The following is a 25,832-nucleotide window of genomic DNA, read 5'->3' as shown; positions in this document are numbered from 1 at the left end:
AACAAGACCCGTATATATGCTATCTATCAGAGACCCACTTCAAATCTAGGCACACATATAGAATGAAAGTGATAGGATGGAAAAAGGTATTCCACGCAAATGGAAATCAAAAGAAAGCCAGAGTAGCAATACTTGTATCAGAAAAAATAGACTTTAAAATAAAGAGTGATACAAGAGACAAGGAAGGACACTACATAATGATCAAAGAATCAATCCAAGAAGAAGATATAACAATTATAAATATATATGCACCCAACATAGGAGCACCTCAGTACATAAGGCAAATGCTAACAGCTATAAAAGAGGAAATCGACAGTAACACAATAATAGTGGGGGACTCTAACAACCTACTTTTAACAATGGACAGATCACCCAGACAGAAAATCAATAAGGAAACAAAGGCCTTAAATGACACATTAGACCAGATGAACTTAATTGATATCTATAGAACATTCCATCCAAAAGCAGCAGAATACACTTTCTTTTCAAATGCACAGGGAACATTCTTCAGGATAGATCACAATTTGGGCCATAAGTCAAGCCTCAGTAAATTTAAGAAAATTGAAATCACGTCAAGCATCTTTTCTCACCACAACATATGAGATTGAAATCAACTACAAGAAAAAAACTGCAAAAAATACAAACAAGGGAGGCTAAACAATATGCTATTAAACAACTAATGGATCACTGAAGAAATCAAAGAGGAAATCAAAAACATACCTAGAGACAAATGAAAAGAAAAACACGACTATCCAAAACCTATGAGATGCAGCAAAAGCAGTTCTAAGAGGGAAGTTTATAGCAATATACTTGCTAGCAAGGATGCAGAACAACTGAAATTCTCAAACACTGCTGGTATAAATGCAAAATGGTACTGGTACTTTGGAAAACAGTTTGGCAGATTCTTTAAAAAGTAAACATATGTTTACAAGATCTAGCATTCCCACTCCTACGTATTTACCCAAGAAACATAAAAAGTTAATGTTCACACAAAAACCTACATGCAAATATTTACAGCACCTTTATTCATAATCACCAAAAACTGGCAAATATCCCTCAACTGGGGAATGGATAAACAAAATGTGGTACGTACATTCCATACAATGGAATACTACACAGAAATAAAAAGAAACAAACTACTGATACACGCAACATAAATGAATCTCAAATGCATTATTAAGGAAGCCAGGCTCAAAAGTCTACAAACTGTATGATTCCATTTATGAAGGCAAACTATGTGGGCAATAAATAGATCAGTGGTTGCCAGGAGCTGGCACACTGGTTGGGTGGGAGAGGACTATAAAGAGGCAGCAACAGGGAATTTTTGTGGTGGTGCAACTTTTCTAATCTTTGATTGAGATGGTCATTAAATGCATTTATCAAAACTCATAAAACTATACACTAAAAGGGGTGAATTTTGCTGAAAAAAAAAGGGCAGTTCATAAAAGAAAAACATGTCATATGGAAGAAACTTTAGAATAACCCACTCAACTGATAAGAGGGAAAACTCAGGAAGGGTAAGTGATTAACAGTTTTATCTAAGGTAGTAGGAGTAGTGAGATGAGAACCAAAGTCTCTTGACCCGTCCAGGATCCTTTCTACCACCGCAGTATTTTCCAGTGCTGTTTTACCTTGACCCCCAGTAAGAAATACACCATTACCACAAAGTTGGCAGCTTAAACCAACACTCATTTATTATCTTACAGTTCTGCAGGTTAGAAGTCTGGCACAGTGTGACCAGATTATCTGCTCTGGGTCTCACCAGGCCAAAGTGAACGTGTCAGCTGACCTGGGCTTTTTCTGGAGGCTCTAAGGGACAACCCATTTCCAAGACCAGGCAAGTTACCGGCAGAATTCAGTTCAATGCAGTTATGGGACTGAGGTCATTTCCTTGCTGGCTGTCAGCCAGCAGTTGTTATCATCTTCTAAAGGCTGCCACATTCCTTGGCTCATGACCCTCTCCATCTTCAAAGCCAGCAACAATAGATCATGTCCTTTTCATGCTTTGAATCTTTCTGATGTCCTCTTCTGCCACATCTCTATAACTTCTACCCTCAGCCAGGAGAAAGCTCTGCTTTTAAGAGTTCATGTGATTACTTTGGGGCTGGCCAGACAATCCAGGATCATCTATTTTAAAGTCTACTGATTAGTAACCTTAATTACATATGCAACATTCCCTCTTGCAATGTAACATATTCACAAGCATGACACCAGGGGCAAAGGTCATGGGGGCCAAAACTGTGCCCACCACATAGATTTTCCACAATGATGTAATATACACACATATAAATGAAACAAACTTACCTTTCACTCAGTTCAACACTCCACTTCTTTTATTTTAAAATGACAGTGGCAACATAGTACATTGATTTCATGTCCTATTAATGGGCTGCAACCTCTAAGTTTATCTTGAAAAAAGGCCTGCATTCCCTTTTAAATTCCAATCTGCAATAATACAAGGCCCATGGAAGGGCCTCAGGGGCCTGGGTAACCCCTGAAATTATATGCAAAGTTCTGGTACTAACTAATCCTAAGAAAAACAGACAAACCCATGTCGGGGACAGTCTGCTGGATACCTCCCCAGTGCTACTGAAGGCTATCATGGTCATGAAAAAAGAAAACAGACCAGAGGAGACTAGGAGACATGACAAGTAAATGTAATGTACTGGATTGGATCTTAGAACAGAAAAAGGATATTAATGGGAAAATGAGAAATCCAAAAAGTCTGGAGTTTAGTTAATAGTGATATAAATGTCAGTTTCTTAGGTTTGAGAAATGTACCTGGCAATGTAAGATGTTAACAATGGGGAACTAGGTGAGGAGTATACAAGAACTCTGTACTGTCTTTGCAGCTTTTCTGTAAATCAGTATTATTCTAAAAGAAAATTTACTTATAAAACATTACAAGATTGAGCATCTGCACATCCTTCTAGGGAGATTTATAGACTTTATACCTCCTATTCATGATCCAAAAATATTTAAGTCCCACTGTCCAAGGCTTCCTACTGCTTTCCTTAACCACTACTTTCTAAGTACTCTGCCTCCTTCCTCCTATGTCACCCACAACTTCTCAAAAAACAAGATTTAACTAGGGCCTGGGGAAAGGAAGAATGGGGAATTATTTTCTAATGGGTTCAGTTTCAGTGTGGGAAGATGAAAAATATTCTGGAGATGGATGATGGTGATAACAATGGGAATAAATGCCACAGAACTGTACACTTAAAAGTGGTTAAGGGCTTCCCTGGTGGTGCAGTGGTTGAGAGTCCGCCTGCCGATGCAGGGGACACGGGTTCGAGCCCTGGTCTGGGAGGATCCCACGTGCCGCGGAGCGGCTGGGCCCGTGAGCCACAAATACTGAGCTCTGTGCGTCTGGAACCTGTGCTCCGCAGCAAGAGAGGCCGCGACAGTGAGAGGCCCGCGCACCGCGATGAAGAGTAGCCCCCGCTTGCCACAACTAGAGAAAGCCCTCGCACAGAAACGAAGACCCAACACAGCCAAAAATAAATAAATGAATAAATAAAAAAAAAAATAAAAAAAAAAGTGGTTAAAATGATACATTTTATGTTATGTATATTTTACAATTTTAAAAATAAAGGAATGGGTACTGACACATGCTATAACATAGATAAACCTTACAAAACATTATCTTAAGTGAAAGAAGGCAGACACAAAATACCACCTATTATATAATTCCCTTAACAATGCTCCAAAATTGACTATAGCAACAGTTTTACATATCTGTGAATATATTAAAAACTACTGAAATGTACACTTTAAATGGGTAAATTGTATGGTAGGTGAATTATCTCTCAATAAAGCTACTGAAATATTTTAACTGGTTTTAAATCTAGGATCACATTTATTTGACCTCTGAAGACCTTAAGTGACATCCTATAAATTCTGGAGCCACACTCTGCTGATGTGCTAAAAAAATGAACAAATAAATGAAAGACTGGGGTTTACAATGGCTAGCAGGGAAGATCAGAAAAATCTGTGGCTAGGCATGGTGGCTCTCCAGTCATGACGCAAGAACAAAGGCAAGATGATAAAACACACTAGGTTGAGGTTGATCAGAAACTTTTATTTGGTCCTTATCATTTATTAAGCAACCTACAAAATCATTTTTGATACCTCTACCACAAGCAGCAGCAGCTGCATCCAGGCCAGAAATGGAAGACACAAGTAGTGGAAGACCTTATAAAGAAAAGCTAACAGGTGAGATCTCTGCTTATCCAGGCTTAGGTGAAGGCAGAACAGGAAAAGTGTGTAAGTCCAGTATTCCAAAGACTCTTCTTCTTCAAAGCTGAGACCTGCAGAGGGCCTAGCTGAAGGATGCAGGTACAGGCTCACAAAACTGCCCAGGCTCAGCAATCAATCCAAAGTACCTAAAAACACAAAGAGCAATGTTGAAAGCAAGGTGCCTCAAGAGCTGGATGAATGTAGCAAACTGGGCAAAGTTAAGTGGCAGCTGCTTTGGTACTGGCATTTCTTCTAAGACCAAAATACTCATTTTGAGGAATATCCATCCAAAAGATCCTTGGGGAAGAACATGTCATTACAGAGGCTGGGCAGTTGGGTCTGGAGAGTTCAATTTAGAGGTGGGAAAAGGGCTAAGAAATTGTGTTGGTTAATGAGCATCTGTGGAGACTACAACAAGGGGTGAGTGATACAAAATAAATAAGTTTTCTAAGCAGAGTGTATAATCTTTGAAAAAGTTCCAAGTCAAGATGGGAAACTGGGGACTTCCCTGGTGGCACAGTGGTTAAGAATCCTCCTGCCATTGTAGAGGACATGGGTTCGATACCTGGTCTGGGAAGATCCCACATGCCATGGAGCAAATAAGCCCGTGTGCCACAACTACTAAGCCTGCACTCTAGAACCTGCGAGCCACAACTACTGAGCCCATATGCTGCAACTACTGAAGCCCACATGCCAGATCCCATGCTCCGCAACAAGACAAGCCACCACCATGAGAAGCCTGCACACCGCAACAAAGAGTAGCCTCCACTCGCCGCAACTAGAGAAAGCCTGCACGAAGCAATGAAGACCCAATGCAGCCAAAAATAAAATTTTTTTTTAAACTTTAAAAAAAGAAGGGAAACTGGACCCTCAAGTTTGTATGCCCTCCCATGCAAGATTCCACGTGAAAGGAAAAAAATCTTTTAACAGGTATATAAATCTACAACAAAGAGATTTGGTTGAAACAAAAAACTGACTGACAGAAATCTGACTGAAGTGTGTTTATAAATAGGGCAGAGGAAAATAAGCCTACAATAAACAGAGGGGGGTGCAGCAGAGGTGGGAACCCATCTAACTAGAAAACTCATGGGGAGGATCTAGACTGACACCAAAAATGACAGAAAGAGATGCAAGGCTAACATGGGTAATGACTAGAGGGTCTATATGAGAAACAGTTGACCACATCTCCTCACAACCCTCCCAAGTGTGCAGCACTACCAGAAAACAAGCATTTAAACTAAATCTAACTTGAAAAAAATCAGCGGGCTCTCTTCTAAAGAACTAAATGAATTATCTGGAGAAGAAGCGGCTTCTGAAAATTCCAGCTTCCCACAGTCAAGTTTTCTGCAATTCTGGCCTTTGGAGGCCCCCAACATAACATCTGGTCCCACCCGCTACCCACACTAAAGTAAAACTGCAAGGCAATAACCACCCTCCATACACATACATACACAGGTTCCAAAGAGCTTTCTTACTCCCTCATTCTAAAATAGAATAAAAATTACAAGGCATCTGAAGAAAGCCTATCCAGTAAAAGGAAAGATTTGAAAGAATAATTCAGGGAAAAGAACACATAAGAAAAGAACAAAGCAAAAAAACCTCAAAATTTTTTTAATAGCCTCTGCTTTTGATAATGTCAAATTTCTGCTGATACCAATTGATAGAACTGATTAAACTATTTTTAAAAAGAAAATCCTTCAGGCATTAAATAGGCCTCAAGAAAAGGCAAACCCAAAATCTAGAGAAGGCAAAAACACAAAGAAAACCCAGCCTTCAAAACTGCTTTTACCTCAGGGGAATCTGCCAATCCAAAAGAGAGCTGAAAAACGTTTGCGATTTTGGCTAAGCAAATGAAGGGTCAAATCTGAGAATGTGCCCAAGTGGAAAGGTTTGATAATTTCCCCCTTTCTAAAAGCTGGATTCCCAAAAGGCTACACCCTCAGAGTAAGGCTGAACTAGAATTAAATCAGTCCCCTCACAGACCTGCCATCACAGTTGATATCACCACAGTGATCAAGGAATCCTCAAGTCTTAGATTCAAAAAGGAGGTTCTGCACTGATACATGCCCCTAGGTGTCTTGCAGAAGCAAATGAAAATCTTTGAAGAAAGGTCTCATTATACTGGCCTCAAATAATTATCCAACAAATTATTTTTTCAAATATTAATACAATGACAAATATACCAAGATAGGGCTTCCCTGGTGGCGCAGTGGTTGAGAGTCCGCCTGCCAATGCAGGGGACACAGGTTCGTGCCCCAGTCCGGGAAGATCCCATATGCCACGGAGCGGCTAGGCGCGTGAGCCATGGCCACTGAGCCTGCGCGTCTAGAGCCTGTGCTCCGCAACAGGAGAGGCCACAACAGTGAGAAGCCCGCGTACCACAACTATATATATATATACACACTAAGATAACTAAGCAAATAGAAAAACCATGAGACAGTACCAACAGAAACAATAGACAGAAAAGTAAATAAATAAGCCAGGCTTAAAAGGTTTTGGATATTAGATTGGACACAGACTATAAACAATTGTACATACTACATTTAGTGATATAAAACACAAGTTTCAAAACATCTGCAGCAAATACAAACTGACAAAATATATTTGAAAAATAACTAAATGGAATTCACAGAAAATGAAAAATACAAAAACAAGAACTGAAACTAATAAATCAACAGGAAAGTTTAAAGGAGACAAGACTACTGAACAGAGAATTAATAAAATGTAAGGTCAGAAAAATTACATATAATACATCATGGAGTGGCAAAATGATGGTTGACTTTTAGCATACATTTAATGTGAATCCCAGAGAGAAAGGAGAAAGAAAAAGAGAAAGGAGAGACAAAGAGACTTCTCCAGGACAGATGAAAGACATCAATCCATAGATTTAAAAAGCCTAAGTAGTTGCTGCCGCCACCAAGAAGCCTGTGTGTGAGCACAGGTTATTATCCACAACCCCCTTCCGGGGAGCCTGTGCAGCCCACCACTGCTAGGGTCCCGGGATGCAGGGACAACTCCCCCGGGAGAACACACGGCGCACCTCAGGCTGGTGCAACGTCACACCGACCTCTGCCGCTGCAGGCTCGCCCCACATTCCATTCCCCTCCCTCCCCCCAGCCTGAGTGAGCCAGAGCCCCCGATTCAGCGGCTCCTTTAACCCCGTCCTGTCTGAGCGAAGAATAGATGCCCTTCGGTAACCTACACGCAGAGGCGGGGCCAAATCCAAAGCTGAGCCCCTGGGAGCTGTGAGAACAAAGAAGAGAAAGGGAAATCTCTCCCAGCAGCCTCAGAAGCAGCGGATTAAAGCTCCACAATCAACTTGATGTACCCTGCATCTGTGGAATACATGAATAGACAATGAATCATAACCAAATTGAGGAGGTGGGCTTTGAGAGCAAGATTTATGATTTTTTCCCCTTTTCCTCTTTTTGTGAATGTGTATGTGTATGCTTCTGTGTGAGATATTGTCTGTATAGCTTTGCTTCCACCATTTGCCTTAGGGTTCTATCCGTCTGTTGTTTTTGTTTGTTTATTTTTAAATTTTTTTCCTTAATAATTATTTTTTTATTTTAATAACTTTATTATATTTTATCTTATTTTATTTTATCTTCTTTCTTTCTTTTTTTCCTTCCTTCCCTCCTTCCTTCCTTCCTCCCTCCCTCCCTCCCTTCTTTCTTTCTTTCTTTCCTTCTTTCTCTCTCTCTTTCTTTCTTTCTTTCTTTCTACTTCTACTAATTCTTTCTTTCTACTTTTTCTCCCTTTTATTCTGAGCCATTTGGTAAAAGGCTCTTGGTGCTGCAGCCAGGAGTCAGTGCTGTGCCTCTGAGGTGGGAGAGCCACCTTCAGGACACTGGTCCACAACAGACCTCCCAGCTCCACATAATAACGAACGGCGAAAATCTCCCAGAGATCTCCATCTCAACACCAGCACCCAGCTTCACTCAAAAACCAGCAAGCTACAGTGCTGGACACCCTATGCCAAACAACTAGCAAAACAGGAACACAACCCCACCCATTAGCAGAGAGGCTGCCTAAAATCATAATAAGTCCACAGACATCACAAAATGCACCACCAGACGTGGACCTGCCCACCAGAAAGACAAGATCCAGCCTCATCACCAGAACACAGGCACTAGTCCCCTCCACCAGGAAGCCTTCACAACCCACTAAACCAACCTTAGCCACTGGGGACAGATACCAAACACAACGGGGACTACGAACCGGCAGCCTGCAAAAAGGAGACCCCAAACACAGTAAGATAAACAAAATGAGAAGACAGAAAAACACACAGCACATAGAGGAGCAGGATAAAAACCCACAAGGCCTAAAAAATGAAGAGGAAATAGGCAGTCTACCTGAAAAAGAATTCAGAATAATGATAGTAAAGATGATCCAGAATCTTGGAAACAGAATGGACAAAATGCAAGAAACATTTAACAAGGACCTAGAAGAACTAAAGATGAAACCAACAATGATGAACAACACAATAAATGAAATTAAAAATACTCTAGATGGGATCAATAGCAGAATAACTGAGGCAGAAGAACGGATAAGTGACCTGGAAGATAAAATCGTGGAAATAACTACTGCAGAGCAGAATAAAGAAAAAAGAATGAAAAGAACTGAGGACAGACTCAGAGACCTCTGGGACAACATTAAACACACCAACATTCGAATTATAGGGGTTCCAGAAGAAGAAGAGAAAAAGAAAAGGACTGAGAAAATATTTCAAGAGATTACTGTTGACAACTTCCCTAATATGGGAAAGGAAATAGTTAATCAAGTCCAGAAAGCAAGAGAGTCCCATACAGGATAAATCCAAGGAGAAATACACCAAGACACATATTAATCAAACTGTCAAAAATTAAATACAAAGAAAACATATTCAAAGCAGCAAGGGAAAAACAACAAATAACACACAAGGGAATCCCAATAAGGTTAACAGCTGATCTTTCAGCAGAAACTCTGCAAACCAGAAGGGACAGGCAGGACATATTTAAAGTGATGAAGGAGAAAAACCTGCAACCAAGATTACTCTACCCAGCAAAGATCTCATGCAGATTTGATGGAGAAATTAAAACCTTTACAGACAAGCAAAACCTGAGAGAGTTCAGCACCACCAAACCAGCTTTACAACAAATGCTAAAGGAACTTCTCTAGGCAAGAAACACAAGAGAAGGAAAAGACCTACAATGACGAACCCAAAACAATTAAGCAAATGGGAATAGGAACATACGTATCGATAATTACCTTAAATGTAAATGGATTAAATGCTCCCACCAAAGACACAGATTGGCTGAATGGATACAAAAACAAGACCCATATATTTGCTGTCTACAAGAGACCCACTTCAGACCTAGAAACACATACAGACTGAAAGTAAGGGAATGGAAAAATATATTTCATGCTAATGAAAACCAAAAGAAAGCTGGAGTAGCAATTCTCATACCAGACAAAATAGACTTTAAAATAAAGACTATCAGAAGAGACAAAGAAGAACACTATATAATGATCAAGGAATCAATCCAAGAAGAAGATATAACAATTGTAAATATTTATGCCCCAACATAGGAGCACCTCAATACATAAGGCAAATACTAACAGCCATAAAAGGGGAAATCGACAGTAACACTTTCATAGTAGGGGATATTAAAACCCCACTTTCACCAATAGATCATCCAAAATGAAAATAAATAAGGAAACACAAGCTTTAAATGATACATTAAACAAGATGGACTTAATTGATATTTATAGGACATTCCATCCAAAAACAACAGAATACACATTTTTCTCAAGTGCTCATGGAACATTCTCCAGGATAGATCATATCTTGGGTCACAAGTCAAGCCTTGGTAAATTTAAGAAAACTGAAATTGTTTCAAGTATCTTTTCCGACCACAACGTTATGAGACTAGATATCAATTACAGGAAAAGATCTGTAAAAAATACAAACACATGGAGGCTAAACAATACACTACTTAATAACGAAGTGATCACTGAAGACATCAAAGAGGAAATCAAAAAATACCCAGAAACAAATGACAATGGAGACATAACAACCCAAAATCTATGGGATGCAGCAAAAGCAGTTCTAAGAGGGAAGTTTATAGCAATACAATCCTACCTTAAGAAACAGGAAACATCTCGAATAAACAATATAACCTTGCACCTAAAGCAATTAGAGAAAGAAGAACAAAAAAAACCCAAAGTTATCAGAAGGAAAGAAATCATAAAAATCAGATCAGAAATAAATGAAAAAGAAATGAAGGAAATGAGAGCAAATATCAATAAAATTAAAAGCTGGTTCTTTGAGAAGATAAACAAAATTGATAAACCATTAGTCAGACTCATCAAGAAAAAAAGGGAGAAGACTCAAATCAATAGAATTAGAAATGAAAAAGGGGAAGTAACAACTGACACTGCAGAAATACAAAAGATCATGAGAGATTACTACAAGCAACTCTATGCCAATAAAATGGACAATGTGGAAGAAATGGACAAATTCTTAGAAATGCATAACCTGCCAAGTCAGAATCAGGAAGAAATAGAAAATATGAACAGACCAATCACAAGCACTGAAATTGAAACTGTGATTAAAAATCTTCCAACAAACAAAAGCCCAGGACCAAATGGCTTCACAGGCAAATTCTATCAAAAATTTAGAGAAGAGCTAACACCTATCCTTCTCAAACTCTTCCAAAACATAGCAGAGGGCACTCACAAACTCATTCTACGAGGCCACCATCACCTTGATACCAAAACCAGACAAGGATGTCACAAAGAAAGAAAACTGCAGGCTAATATCACTGATGAACATAGATGCAAAAAAAATCCTCAACAAAACACTAGCAAACAGAATCCAACAGCACATTAAAAGGATCATACACCATGATCAAGTGGGGTTTATTCCAGGAATGCAAGGATTCTTCAATATATGCAAATCAATCAATGTGATAAAACATATTAACAAATTGAAGGAGAAACAACATATGATCATCTCAATAGATGCAGAGAAAGCTTTTGACAAAATTCAACACCCATTTATGATTTAAACCCTGCAGAAAGTACGCATAGAGGGAATTTTCCTCAACATAATAAAGGCCATATATGACAAACCCACAGCCAACATTGTCCTCAATGGTGAAAAACTGAAAGCATTTCCACTAAGATCAGGAACAAGACAAGGTTGCCCACTCTCACCACTCTTATTCAACATAGTTTTGGAAGTTTTAGCCACAGCAATCAGAGAAGAAAAGGAAATAAAATGAATTCAAATCAGAAAAGAAGAAGTAAAGATGTCACTGTTTTCAGATGACATACTATACATGGAGAATCCTAAGATGCTACCAGAAAACTACTAGAGCTAATCAATGAATTTGGTAAAGTAGCAGAATAAAAAATTAATGCACAGAAATCTCTGGCATTCCTATACACTAAGAATGAATAATCTGAAAGTGAAATCAAGAAAACACTCCCATTTACCATTGCAACAAAAAATAAAATATCTAGGATAAACCTAGTTAAGGAGACAAAAGACCTGTATGCAGAAAATTATAAGACACTGATGAAAGAAATTAAAGATAAAAATAGATGGAGAGATATACCATGTTCGTGGATTGGAAGAATCAACATTGTGAAAATGACTCTACTACCCAAAGCAATCTACAGATTCAATGCAATCCCTATCAAACTATCACTGGTATTTTTCACAGAACCAGAACAAAAAATTTCACAATTTGTATGGAAACACAAAAGACCCCGAATAGCCAAAGCAATCTTGAGAACGAAAAACGGAGCTGGAGGAATCAGGCTCCCTGTCCTCAGACTATACTACAAAGTTACAGTAATCAAGATAGTATGGTACTGGCACAAAAACAGAAAGATAAATCAATGGAACAGGATAGAAAGCCCAGAGATAAACCCACGCACGTATGGTCACCTTATCTTTGTTAAAGGAGTCAGGAATGTACAGTGGAGAAAGGACAGCCTCTTCAATAAGTTGTGCTGGGAAAACTGGACAGCTGGGAAAACTGGACAGCTACATGTACAAGTATGAGATTAGATCACTCCCTAACACCGTATAGAAAAATAAGCTCAAAATGGATTAAAGACCTAAATGTAAGGCCAGAAACTAACAAACTCTTAGAGGAAAACATAGGCAGAATACTCTATGACATAAATCACAGCAAGATCCTTTTTGACCCACCTCCTAGAGAAATGGAAATAAAAACAAAAATAAACAAATGGGACCTAATGAAACTTAAAAGCTTTTGCACAGCAAAGGAAACCATAAACAAGACCAAAAGGCAACCCTCAGAATGGGAGAAAATATTTGCAAATGAAGCAACTGACAATGGATTAATCTCCAAAATTTATAAGCAGCTCAATAACAAAAAAACAAACAATTCAATCCAAAAATGGGCAGAAGACCTAAATAGACATTTCTCCAAAGAAGATATACAGACTGCCAACAAACACATGAAAGAATGCTCAACTTCATTAATCATTAGAGAAATGCAAATCAAAACTACAATGAGATATCATCTCACACCAGTCAGAATGGCCATCATCAAAAAATCTAGAAACAATAAATGCTGGAGAGGGTGTGGAGAAAAGGGAACCCTCTTACACTGTTGGTGGGAATGTAAATTGATACAGCCACTGTGGAGAACAGTATGGAGGTTCCTCAAAAAACTAAAAATAGAACTACCATATGACCCAGCAATCCCACTACTGGGTATATACCCTGAGAAAACCATAATTCAAGAAGAGTCACGTACCAAAATGTTCATTGCAGCTCTATTTACAATAGCCCGGAGATGGAAACAACCTAAGTGCCCATCATCAGTAGAATGGATAAAGAAGATGTGGCACATATATACAATGGAATATTACTCATCCATAAAAAGAAACGAAATTGAGCTATTTGTAATGAGGTGGATAGACCTAGAGTCTGTCATACAGAGTGAAGTCAGAAAGAGAAAAACAAACACCATTTGCTAACACATATATATGGAATCTAAGGAAAAAAAAAAAAGGTCATGAAGAACCTAGGGGTAAGACAGGAATAAAGACACAGACCTACTAGAGAATGGACTTGAGGATATGGGGAGGGGGAAGGGTAAGCTGTGACAAAGTGAGAGAGAGGCATGGACATATATACACTACCAAACGTAAGGTAGATAGCTAGTGGGAAGCAGCCGCATAGCACAGGGAGATCAGCTCGGTGCTTTGTGACCGCCTGGAGGGGTGGGATAGGGACGGTGGGAGGGAGAGAGACACAAGAGGGAAGAGATATGGCAACATATATATATGTATAACTGATTCACTTTGTTATAAAGCAGAAACTAACACACCATTGTAAAGCAATTATACTCCAATAAAGATGAAAAAAAAAAAAAGCCTAAGCAGACTCCATAAAAGGAAATTATACCTAGATAATGAGTGAAACTACAGAATAAATAAAGAGAAAATCTTCAAAGCAGACAGAAAAAAGGGACAAATTTGCTTCAAAAGAGAGAAGAATGATTGTTTCAAGGTGCTAAAACAAAATTCCACCTAGAATTCTATATTCAGCAAAATATCTTTCAATTAAGAAAGTAAATCATTGAGCCAGAGCAGGCAGAGAAAAAAAATAAAATAAAGGCTTTTTTATACCAAAAAAGAAAAGCAGAGTTTGCTACCATCAGACCCTTTAGGATTTACTTCAGAAAGAAAGAAATGATCACAAACGGAGGAGCAGAAATATAAAAAGGAAAGATGACCAAAGACAGGATAAATATATGGATAAATTTATATATCACTGTCTGAATAATATAGCAATAATATAACATAGCCTTATGTGGATTGACAAAGACAACACAAAATAGGTGACAATACCAACATAAGTGGGGGATGAGGGACTTGTAAATTGAGCTAATGGATTCTAAGATCCCATTTTGTTGAGGATAAAGGGAAAGGTACTAACACTAGGCTCTGATAAATTAAGGATGCATGTAGTAACTGGTAGGGTAGCAAAAAAAAGAGTATACAACTTCCAAATTGAGAGGGAAAACTGAATAAGTTATATTCAAAAAAGGTAAAAAATGGAAAGAAAAGAATAAAATAAGACAGATAGAAAGCACAAAATAAGATGGTACTTCTAACCCATATATATCATTAACTACATTAAATTAAATGCCCCACTTAAAGACAAAGAATATAAGCCTTAAAATAATTCACATCACACACATCAAAAATACATCCACATGTGGAGGAATTCTCACTGAAAACTACCTGGAGACTGTCAGAACTCCTGTACAACCAAAGCTGTAAGAAAGATCCACACAGAGTCAGGTAGGAAGGGAAGAGAAGTGGTCAGATTGGGACAGCCTTGGAGATTCTCCCTGGGTAGGGAGCAGTTTGAATCACAACATGGGCACCCCAGCTCTGGGGTCCAACACAAGGAGGACGAGTCCTCTTAGCTGGTTTGAAATCCAGTGGGACTGACAGTGTGGCTGTAAGAAACCTAGACTCCACTCGTGAAGGGTGCACACACGATTGCTTACTCCCAAAACAAGGCAGAGGAAGCAGACTGAAACTGTGACCACCCAGTGCGTGCCCCAGCCCACACCAAGCACCCCCTCCAGCCCCCCTTACTCCACAGCACAGCTCCACACTAGGGCTAAGGCTGCCACAGCTGAGGAGAGCACACAGCTGTGAGGGACGGAGCTGGCTTGGATCTGGCACAGCACCTGAATAGAGCAAGGGAACCCATGACTGGAGGTCACAGGGCAGCAAATCAGGAGTGGTCTGGAGTTCTGACTGGTGCTGGGACCACCCCAGCACGTACCCCAGTCCACGCCAAATGCCCACTCTGGCCCCTCTTGCTCCACAGCCGCTCCCCACTAGGGCAAAGGCTGCCACTGCAGAGGAAAGTGCACAACTGTGGAGGACAGAGTAGGCTCAAACTTGGCACAGCACCCAAACAGGGAAAGAGCACCCATTACTAGCATTCACAGGGGCAGCACATCACAAGCAGTCTGTAGCTCTGACTGGTGCCAGGACCATCCAAGTGCAGGCACCAGCCTCCACTGGGTGCCCAATCCGGACCCTCTGGTTCCAGCACTGCTCCCCTCAGAGCAAAGGTGCTGATGTGGGGAGGGGGGAAGAGCACACACTCAAATTGAACAGAACCAACTCAGACCCTACTCTCAGGGTTTCTGCTCCAGCAGTTTGGGACCTGACACCACTCCTGATAGGGCAGTGTTGGCAACTGAGGAGTGGAGAAGACCCAGCTCGCACCTGCCTCTGGCTCCAACCCCTCCATGTCCAGCCCCACCTTCTACCAAGGTGATAGCTGCCAGCACACTCTGGGGTAAGATGTGACTTGTATTCACTTCAGATCCAGCTCTCCCATCAAAGCCACTGAGCACACACAGACTATATAGTGATGCTCCCACACAAGCACACCCCTTCAAGACCAGGATGGGTAACTGTTTCACCTAATTTCACAGAGACAGAGAAAGTTAAGCAAAATGAGAAGACAAAGGAATTTCTTTAAAATGAAAGAACAAGGAAAAAACCCTGAAAAAACAACTAATGAAACAGAAATAAGTAATTTGCCAGATAAAAAGTTCAAAGCATTAGTAAACAAGAGTGCTAACTGAACTAGGGAAAAGAACAGATGAACAGTGAAAGTTTTTACAAGGAACTAGAAAGTATACGAAAGAACTAGTCAGAACTGAAATGAAAAACACCCCAGAAGGAATTAACAGAAGACTAGGTGATACAGAAGAATGCAAAAATGATCTGAAGATAGAATAACGGAAATCACCCAATCAGAACAGCAAAAAGAAAAACATTAAAAAAGGAATATAGTATAAGGGACCTCTGGGACAGCATCAAGCATACCAACATTCAAACTATAGGGGTCCCAGAAGAAGAGAGAGAGAGAGAGGGATCAAAAATGTATTTGATGAAATTATGGCTGAATACTTCCTGATCCTGAAGAAGGAAACAGATATCCAGATAAATAAAGCAGAAATGTTAAAGAGTCTTCTTTACGTGGAAAATAAAAGGCTACAACAGGAAGAAAGAATCTATAGGAAAGGAAAAATCTCAATTGTATAGGCAAATATATATTAAAAGGCTGTAGATCAACCTCTGAAATAAGCTAGTATGAAGATTAGAAGACAAAAACCAGAGAATTCCCTGGTGGCCCAGTGGTTAGCACTCAGCGCTTTCACTGCCATGGGTCCAGGTTTAACCCCTGGTCAGAGAACTAAGATCCCACAAGCCACATCGCACAGCCACAAAAAAAAAAAAAAAAAGGATAAAAAATTGTAAAATCAACTATAACTATAATAACAGTTAAGGAATAAACATAAAGATGTAAAATATGACATCAAAACCATAAAACATAGGGGAATGGAGTGAAAAAATGTACATCTTTTAGAATGTGTTTGAACTTAAATGACTACCAGTTTAAAACACGTAGTTATATATAGGTCAACATATATGAACCCCATGGTAACCACAAATCAAAATCCTGTAACAGATAAACAAAAACTAGAGAGAAAGGAACACAAGCATAACACTAAACAGAATCATCAAAGCACAAGGGAAGAAACTAAAAGCAGAAGAACAGGAAAGAACTATAAAAACCAGAAAACAATGAACAAAATGGCAGTAAGTATGCACCTATCAATAATGACCTTAAATGTCAATGGACTAAATGCTCCAATCATAAGCATAGGGTGGATGAAAAAACAATACCTATCTATTATGCTGCTTACAAGAGACCCACCTCAAAGCTTCAGACATACACAGACTGAAAGTGTGGGGATGGAAAAAGATATTTCATGCAAATGGAAATAACAAGCAAGCTGGGGTAGCAATAGTCCTCTCAGACAAAATAGCCTTTAAAACAAAGTCTATAACAAAAGACAAAGAAGGGCATTATATAATGATAAAGGGATCAATACAAAGATAGGATGTAACATTCAGTAACATATGCATCTAATATAGGAGTACCTAGTACATAAAGCAAACAGTAACAGACATAAAGGGAGAAATTGAGAGTAATACAATAGTAGTAGGGGATTTTGACACCCCACTTACATCAATGGACAGATCATCCAGATACAAAGTCAATAAGGAAACTGTGGTCATAAATGACATATTAGACCAGTTAACTTAAAAGATACCTACAGGATATTCCACCCAAAAACAACAGAATACACATTCTTTTCAAATGCACAAATAATGTTCTCCAGGACAGATCACACGCCAGTTAACTAAACAAGTCTCAACAAATTTAAGAGGGCAGAAATTATATCAAGCATTTTTTCCCACCACAATGCTGCGAAACCAGAAATCAATCACAGGAAGAAAAATGGGGAAAATACAAACATGCGGAGACTAAACATATGCTACTAAAAAACCAATGGGTCACTGAAGAAATCCAAGAGAAAATCAGAAACTACCTCAAGACAAATAAAAATGGAAACACAACTTTCCAAAATCTATGGGATGCAGCAAAAGCAGTTCTAAGAGAAAAGTTTGGAGCAACAGAGGCCTACCTCGAGAAATGAGAAAAATCTCAAACAACGTAACCTACCACCTAAAAGAATTAGAAGAAAAAGGACAAAGCCGAAAGTCAGCAGAACAAAGGTAACAATAAAGATCAGAGAGAAAAAAAATGAAACAGAGAAACATAAAACAATAGAAAGATCAATGAAACCAAGAGCTGGTTTTTTGAAAAGATAAACAAAATTGAAGTCTTCAGTCAACTCATCAAGAAAAAATGAGGATCCAAATAAACAAAATAAGAGATACAAAAAAATCATAAGAGACTACTACCAACAGTTATATGCCAACAAATTGGGCAATCTAGAAGAAATGGATACATTTCTAGAAACAGACAACATTCCAAGACTGAATGAGAAAGAAATAGATAATCTGAACAGCTGGACCACCAGTAGTGAAACTGAACTATTAATCAAAAAACACCCAGCAAACAAAACTCCAGGACCAGATGGCTTCACAGAGAAATTCTACCAAACATATAAAGAAGAGCTAGTACCTATCCTTCTCAAACTATTCCAAAAACCTGGAGGATGAAACACTCCCAAATTCATTCTACAGTAAGACCACCATTACCTTGATACCAAAACCAGACAAAGAAACTACAAACAAAAAAATTACAGGCCAATTATCACTGATGAATATAAATGCAAACACCCTCAACAAAATACTAGCAAACCAAATCCAATAATATATTTAAAAAGGATCATACAACATGATCAAGTAGAATTTATTCCAGGGATGCAAGGATAATTCAATATTCACAAATCAATCAATGTGATACACCACATTAACAAAAGGAAAGACAAAAACCACATGACCATCTTAACAGACGCAGAAAAAACATTTAACAAAATCCTACACCCTTTTATGATAAAAACGCTCATCAATGTTGTTCCTACCAGACTGGCAAAAATCAAACCCTGATAATACCAAGTGTTGGTGAGAATGAGGAACAATGGGAACTGTCATACACTGCTGATAGAGATGTGAATCAGGTATACAGGATGTTTGGCAGTATCCAAAAAAGATATACATATTCTATGCCATACTCATTTCATTAGGAAAGGCTTAAAAAAGAATATATATATACATATACATAAATATATATAACATATTTGCATTAAATATATATATATATAAACATATTTGCATTAAATGTTTATTTGCATTAAATAAATGTTTATTTGCATTAAACATATTTGCATTAAAATACCCAGAAGATTACACAAGAGACTAATAACCGCTACGTGAAGGGAGGGGACCTATATAAGGGATTAAAGGACAGAGAGGGTAGAGGAAGACTGTTCACAATACCGTTTTTCAACTTCTACACTCAACCTATATAGCATGGAAGAGCTAATTATGATAAGGAGGTATGTTTTCAGCCTTGACACAAAGTGAGAGCTACAAGTGAGCTAAAAATGGGAAAGGAAGGACTAAGAGAACACATACCTTACAAAGTGAGGAGCCAACAAAAAAAAAATGTATTTTAGTATGTTATATAAATTGTAAAGGTAACAAAGGAACTAAAAATAATGATAAAACTACAAAAAATCAGAAAGGAGGGAAGGGACTGAGAGGGTAGTATAGGTTAGCCAAACCTTCATTTATCATAGCAGGAAGTCAAAACATAAGATCTACAGTTGATAAATCAACAACAAAGCATATTATTCAGAAATATAAGAAGCTATCTGAAAAGCTAAAAACAGAAATAATAAAAGGATGAGGGCCATTTCATTATAAGTCGTTAGGTAACTATTTCACTTTTAAACAGGAATATATACTGACTCAATTAAAAAGAAAAAAAATTTCACTTAGAACATACACATCTAAGGACATAAGAACATTTATTTTACCAGGTACAAAATAATATAATACTGACTAAATCCAAGGGGGCTAAAATGACCAAAATTCAGATCTACTAATGTAGAATAGAGCAGAGGGATTCAACTACTCAGATTATTGAATCCAAAGATGAAAATGAACACATCCACCACTCATTAAATGGCCATTTATTAAAAATCCAAGCCAAGCACTATGCATGGTATAGGCTAAAGTGGAAAACTTTAAGTTCTCTCCACTTCTATTCCTAGCACCCTCCAATTTATCATCCTGGCACCAGAGGTTGGCAGTTTTATGTCTTTAAATAGAAATTTGATCACATCACTCATCACTTTGAAAAGATGGTAATTAAAAATAAACAGGTAGGAGTGCACTTCAGCAGTACACTTACTAAAATTGTAACGATACAGGGAAGGTTAGCATGGTCCCTGTGCAAGGATGACACACAAATTCATTAAGTATTCCATATTTAAAAATAAAAATAAACAGGTAGGGGCTTCCCTGGTGGCACAGTGATTGCGAGTCCGCCTGCCGATGCAGGGAACGCGGGTTCGTGCCCCGGTCCGGGAAGATCCCACATGCCGCGGAGCGGCTAGGCCCGTGAGCCATGGCCGCTGAGCCTGCGCATCCGGAGCCTGTGCTCCGCAATGGGAGAGGCCACAACAGTGAGAAGCCCGCGTAACGCAAAAAAAAAAAAAAAAAAAAAACAGGTAGAGTTAGGCTCCAAACATTTTTGATTGAGGAACTGATAGGATGTCAGTCACAAGAAATTGTCTGCCTTAGGTAGGGAGCTAACAAGTTATTTTTAAGAGAAATGAGTAATCAGAAAAGAGATTTTAAAAAGATCTACAAATTAAGAGAATACTCAATAATCTAGGCTCAAAGCTAGCCATGGGAATATATCTTAAAAGACATTTAAAAGAATATATCAAGAGGGCCAGGGGCCTAGGTTGATTACAGATGCAGAACAAAGGAGTAAAAATAGTGAAATAAATAATTCAAGAAAAGATTTCTGAAAGTAATGAGGCTTCAAGGAGATAGTTGAGAACATCCTGGTGTGATAAAGGTGAGAATGAACTGAAGGTGCACGGCTTTCGCAAAGCTCTTCAATTAGAATATATGTAGGGAATAGTAAGCTGATCAGATTTAGGAATTAAGTAGGAGAGAGAGCTCTAAGAGAAATTAGTTAAAATGCGGTATCTCAAATATTTTCTATTTCAATGACAAGATTTAGTTAGTATACAAGAGTTAATCTAAAATTCCTAAGAACAAATAGATACAGGCCAGAATAGAATCTCACTGCGGCAAAATAATCACTTTACACAGACTGCTGAAGAAGAAAAAAGAACAAGAAGCAACCCTTTAAATGTTGGCAATCATTTCTGATCCCTAGCATTATGATGAGGGGTAAGATTTGTATCTAAGAATGGAGATCAAAGTAAGAATCAAACTTCTGAATCCACCTAACTACACTGGGGTCTTTATAGTCCCTTCCATTTTTTTTATGGTTAAGCAGTTTTCAGGAAGAAGTTCTAACTACCCAAGGGAATTTGAATTAGAATTTGTTTTTCCTATCTTAATAGGAAATGGGGAGAAAATTATTCCTACATGAACAAGGAAGAACCAGGCCATCGGTTTTATAAGGTTTTGAAGTCAGATCGTTAGCATGGGAAAGACAGGTGGAAATGATTACCCCGTGATAGAGAACTCACCTTCCAGGAAAGCAAATTCATCCACAGCTTCTATTGCATTATCTGAAACACAAGGTAAAGGGACACCTGACTAACTTCGGTTGGGCATCAACCTCTTACAAAAGCACAACCCACAGTGAAGGGCATGAGGCTTTATGCATATTAGGGCATTTATAAAATTTGTCCCTTGCTATCTTGAGATCCATATCTACTCCACCACCAAATCTTACGTATCAGCTGTCTCTCTGAGAGTAAGAAAATAAGAAAAGCCTGGTTAAATACTGCTCACTGAGGGGAACATCTTTGCTCTGAAAGTCATCAGAGAAGTGTTGCCTATACAGAAGGGAAAGCGAGATTATGATATATGAAAGCTTACAGATGTTCTAGGGTTACCAGCTAAAAAGTAGAGTCAGAAATCAAACCTCTACTTTCTAGGTGAATAAAAAACAGTCAAGCCTGGTACCATATGGCAGAAGGTACAAAGGGGTCTAGTTAGCTTTGGCAACATCTAGACTCCTTCGGTTCTCTGTCCCAGCACCTCTCCAGCCACCCAAAGCAGATTTTCAAAAGGTAGGGTTTTCTGGCACTGTGGCAGCCCAAGAGAAAACATCGTAGGAAGAGACCTGTGGCACCGCTCATCTTACAGTGATGCCATCTTAAACAGTGTAAGGGAAAACCTCAACCAGCCCTCTCGTCTGCCCCCAGATCCAAGATACCAAAGTGACACTCTACCCAAATCTCTCCTCTGAAGGGTTTTCCTCTTCCCCTGTTGAGCACAACAGTAGGCATCTTTTGCAATGGTTTCCACAAACAGTTCCTGTGAAGAAAAGCAGAAAAAAAATTTAAAAAACAATAAAAGTTATAATAAACCAAAATTGAAAAAACAAAACAACCAAGCAGAGTTGTATGGATGAATTCTAGTACAATTCTTGTGTGTGCTTCTGTTGGCGGTGGGGGAACGGACAGGGGTGAAAGAGAGGTTCTCAGGGAAGCTGAAGGTTCTCCTGGACTTCATAAAAGTCTAGTCCCCTTCCCCCTCCTGCAGTCGCCCATGACACATCCGTCCCTCCCTCACTTGTAGATCCACCACACTCATTTACTTGAGGTTCCTACAAGTTCAGTGTTAGACTGGAGATGCAAATTAAAGTCGTGTTCAGGCCCTCAAGAAGAGGTAGGTATGTTAGCAAACCAGTACAACCACTTTACGCGACGCTTTTTCCGTCCTCCCTTCCTATGCTCACACCTCAGAATCCGGCCCCAGAACCTCTCTCACCTCCCGGTGCTCAGCACACCCCGCCCCACATCCTCTTCTGGCTTCCCGCGTTCCCCAAACCTGGACCAAAGGCTCGCTAAGCCCCGCCCTTCGGAAAGGCCCCGAGCCCCGCCCGTCGCCAGGCACCCCCGCCACCCCATTGTGCCCCGGCCGCACCGCGGCTCGTGCCAGAATGAAGATGGCTTCCTGTCCTGCGAGCGTCACGTCGGGGTCCGCCTTCACCAAGGCCTTCACTCGCGCCAGAGGCAGCCTCGAGAGACGAGCCCCGGGCGCACTCGTCGGGGCATGGGGCTGCGGAGCCGCTGCGTCCCCACCGGTGCCCTCCTCCTCCTGGAAAGCCCCGTTTCCAGTCGCCACAGCCGCCATCCACGCCCCGAGCCGGCTGCGCGCGCAGCCGCCGACTGTGTGCACGCAAGCGGTGCCGGCCCCCTCCTCGCGCGCGCTGGAAGCCACGCCCCCTACGGGCGCGTGACTCCGCCCCTCACGCGGCGGGGCGCCAGACTTTTTGCCGCTCGCAGCGCTTCTGGGGGCCTGGTGGCCTGTCTTGCCGTCACAGATGACTCTGACGCGCCATCCTGCCTAGTTGAGCCCTCTTTTGAGAAATTTGATTGTAAAAGTAAACACAGCAGTAATAGAAATATATACAGGAGAAACTTGAACAAGTTTACGTGCTACTGGAAGAGACAGTAAAGTAGAGCAATAAAAATGTAGGAGGGGGCTTCCCTGGTGGCGCTAGTGGTTGAGAATCTGCCTGCCAATGCAGGGGATACGGGTTCGAGCCCGGGTCTGGGAAGATCCCACATGCTGCGGAGCAACTGGGCCCGTTGAGCCACAACTACTGAGCCTGCGCATCTGGATCGTGTGCTCCGCCACAAAAGAGGCCGTGACAGTGAGAGGCCTGCGCACCGCGATGAAGAGTGGCCCCCACTCGCTGCAGCTACAGAAAGCTCTTGCACAGTAAACGAAGACCCAACACAGCCAAAAATAAATTAATTAATTAATTTTTTTTAAATGTAGGAGGGAAAAGAAACAAGTTATGGACATCATTTCAACAATTCTTCCCTCTTTCTCGTGACAAAACCTCATCTATATCAGTTAGGGTCCAATTAAGAGAAAGAAACCGCACAGGGTTTGAGCAGGGAAAGTAATTTGAACAAGAAAGTTTAATATAAAAGTTCCTACCTTTAACAGGGAATTGACTATTAAGGGGCAAAGAAAAGTCTAAAGAATAGAGGAATTGCATGTATGTTCCCGGGGCTGGGGTAGAAAACCCAAGGATGGAATGAACATGCGAGAGCACCCCCTCCCAGCAGAGCTGAGATCAAGATCTTGTTGCAGAGGGCCAGCCACGACTCACTGAAGTGTCCACTGGCAAGACTCATGGGCAATTCACTTTCCTGGGGTGCTTTGGAAAGATGCCTAAGGAGAGGTGCTGCACACTGGTGGCCACTGTGCACTACAAAAACCTGCTCCCAAAACACACTGGGACCAGGAAATGCCCCTTTTTGTCCTCTAGTGCTCTCTACTGATACAGCATAACATCCTAACATCATAATCATCGGGCTGAGGAGAAACGTTCTGACATCACCAGCAAGCAATGAAGATGGACCTGGAGCTAAGACACAATAGGCTGATAGCAGCACACCACACCCGGTTAAATCGAATCCTATGCCTATACTACAGTGACACCCATGCAGCTGTATGTGGACAGAGACAACAACAGAAAACGTCAACAACAAAAACCAAACCAACAACAAAAAAAACCAAGTCTTACCAGTCTTGTCCTCAGTCTCAAGTGAAAATGAAGGGAACCAACAACCCCACCACATTCTGCTCACTTGCCTACTCACCAGATGATTATTTGACACCTTCTCCTCAATCCACTTGGCTCTCTCTGCTGATGATATCGGTTGCTATTTCACAGAGAAAATAGAAGCACTGAGAATGGAGCTTCCGCCGGCTCTCATCACTATGCCTATACACCTAACAGTACCTACACCCAGGTGCTCTGCCTTCCCACCTGCCACTGGACTGAAATGTCATTGCTCCTCTCCAAAGCCATCCCCTCCACGTTTGTCCATTAGATTCCTAACCCTTCTTACCTTCTCAAGGAAATCACTCTGGCATCTCTTTTCTCTCTCTTGCTTTTGCTCCCTTGCTGTCTTTCTCTCCCTCTGCTGAACCATTCCTATCAGCATACATCTTTTTTTTTTTTTTTTTTTTTAGAACTTTGTATATACCCCTTTATTAGCTTCTGGAATGGATGTTGCTGGGGAGACCTGTTAGAGGAGCTTGATTTTTTTTTTTTTGCCTTATAGAAGAAAAAATGTAGAAAGTACATTACATGTATTACATTACATGTAATGTTATGTAATATATATTTTACATACTATTGTACATATATGCATATACACATATACATTAACACATGGGTTTTGATATGTATGCATCAATTTTTGTTTTACTATTGTGTGTTTTTTCAGTATACAGATTTACTTCATCATTTAAGGAATAATTTTTGTTTTTATGATAGGGTTTTTTGTGGGGTTTGGGGGGGTTTTAAATTTTATTTATTTATTTATTTTATTTATTTGGTTGTGCCAGGTCTTAGTTGCAGCATGTGAACCCTTAGTTGCAACATGTATGCAGGATCTAGTTCCCCGAACAGGGATAGAACCCGGGCCCCCTGCATTGGGAGCGTGGAGTCCTAACCACTGCGCCACCAGGGAAGTCCCTATGGTGTTTTTAATGGTTGAATATCTTTTCAGGGATACTAGTTATCCCCAAGTTAGATCATCTTTGTCCTCCATGTTGATTGCCTTGTAATTGTTTTGATTTTGTTCTTTTTTCATTCATTGTGGTTACGTTAAGCCTTGGTTTCATGTCAGTAATTCATTTTATACCTGTGTTTATCTGCTTTCTTTTGTTTCTAATTTACTTATCAGTTTTATAATAATGGCATCTCGGCTCTTAATTTGCTTCCATAGCTATATAAACAGCAATTTAGTCTCATTCTGTTTTTTCATCATTTGCCATCTAGGTTCTTGTTTTAAGTCTTATTAAAATTTTAAATCACATGAAGCACTTGTGGGCAATTTTCCTATTTCACAGAGCATGTTTTCTTCCAGATGGGGTTCTTCAACTGTCTTTTGTACACCACCTTCCATTCTTTTAATATTTTACTTTAGCATATTTGTACATTAGCCATACTCTTTTGT

The 25,832-nt window shown here is 39.9% G+C and overlaps 1 protein-coding gene and 1 non-coding gene across 3 annotated transcripts; one reads left to right on the top strand and one right to left on the bottom strand.

Annotated features, from left to right (window-relative positions):
- Positions 1-4,060: 4,060 nt before the first annotated feature.
- Positions 4,061-23,012, bottom strand: POLE4 (DNA polymerase epsilon 4, accessory subunit). Of its 2 annotated transcripts, XM_027099064.1 has the most exons (4): positions 22,771-23,012; positions 22,074-22,158; positions 21,363-21,404; positions 4,061-4,385 (listed from the first exon to the last, which is right to left on the bottom strand). In XM_027099064.1, exons 1-4 carry the CDS (start codon positions 22,978-22,980, stop codon positions 4,372-4,374), a joined length of 351 nt encoding a protein of 116 aa, XP_026954865.1. In that variant the 5' UTR covers positions 22,981-23,012; the 3' UTR covers positions 4,061-4,371. The 2 variants fall into 2 exon arrangements, with proteins under 2 accessions (XP_026954865.1, XP_026954866.1); XM_027099065.1 differs by lacking the exon at positions 21,363-21,404 and having other exon boundaries at positions 22,771-23,009.
- LOC113616020 (U6 spliceosomal RNA) lies at positions 20,021-20,123 on the top strand. The gene has a single exon (XR_003431181.1). It is a non-coding gene; the product is annotated as a U6 spliceosomal RNA (small nuclear RNA).
- Positions 23,013-25,832: the final 2,820 nt, after the last annotated feature.

The sequence above is a fragment of the Aethalodelphis obliquidens genome, unplaced genomic scaffold (genome assembly GCF_003676395.1).
Source record: "Aethalodelphis obliquidens isolate GAN/ISIS:26980383/991018 unplaced genomic scaffold, ASM367639v1 scaffold128, whole genome shotgun sequence".
NCBI lineage: Eukaryota > Metazoa > Chordata > Mammalia > Artiodactyla > Delphinidae > Aethalodelphis > Aethalodelphis obliquidens.
The sequence above is the reverse complement of the archived record's forward strand: the minus strand, read 5'-3'. Positions and strand labels throughout refer to the sequence as shown.

What these genes read in the sequence shown, in the direction of transcription:
- POLE4 (XM_027099064.1), bottom strand. Translation starts at nt 22,980, where the DNA reads ATGGCGGCTGTGGCGACTGGAAACGGGGCTTTCCAGGAGGAGGAGGGC. An exon ending in TCATTCTGGCACGAGCCGCG is followed by an intron (nt 22,159 to 22,770) that starts GTGCGGCCGGGG and finishes TTTTCTTCACAG; the next exon opens with GAACTGTTTGTGGAAACCAT. An exon ending in CCTTCAGAGGAGAGATTTGG is followed by an intron (nt 21,405 to 22,073) that starts GTAGAGTGTCAC and finishes CTTGTGTTTCAG; the next exon opens with ATAATGCAATAGAAGCTGTG.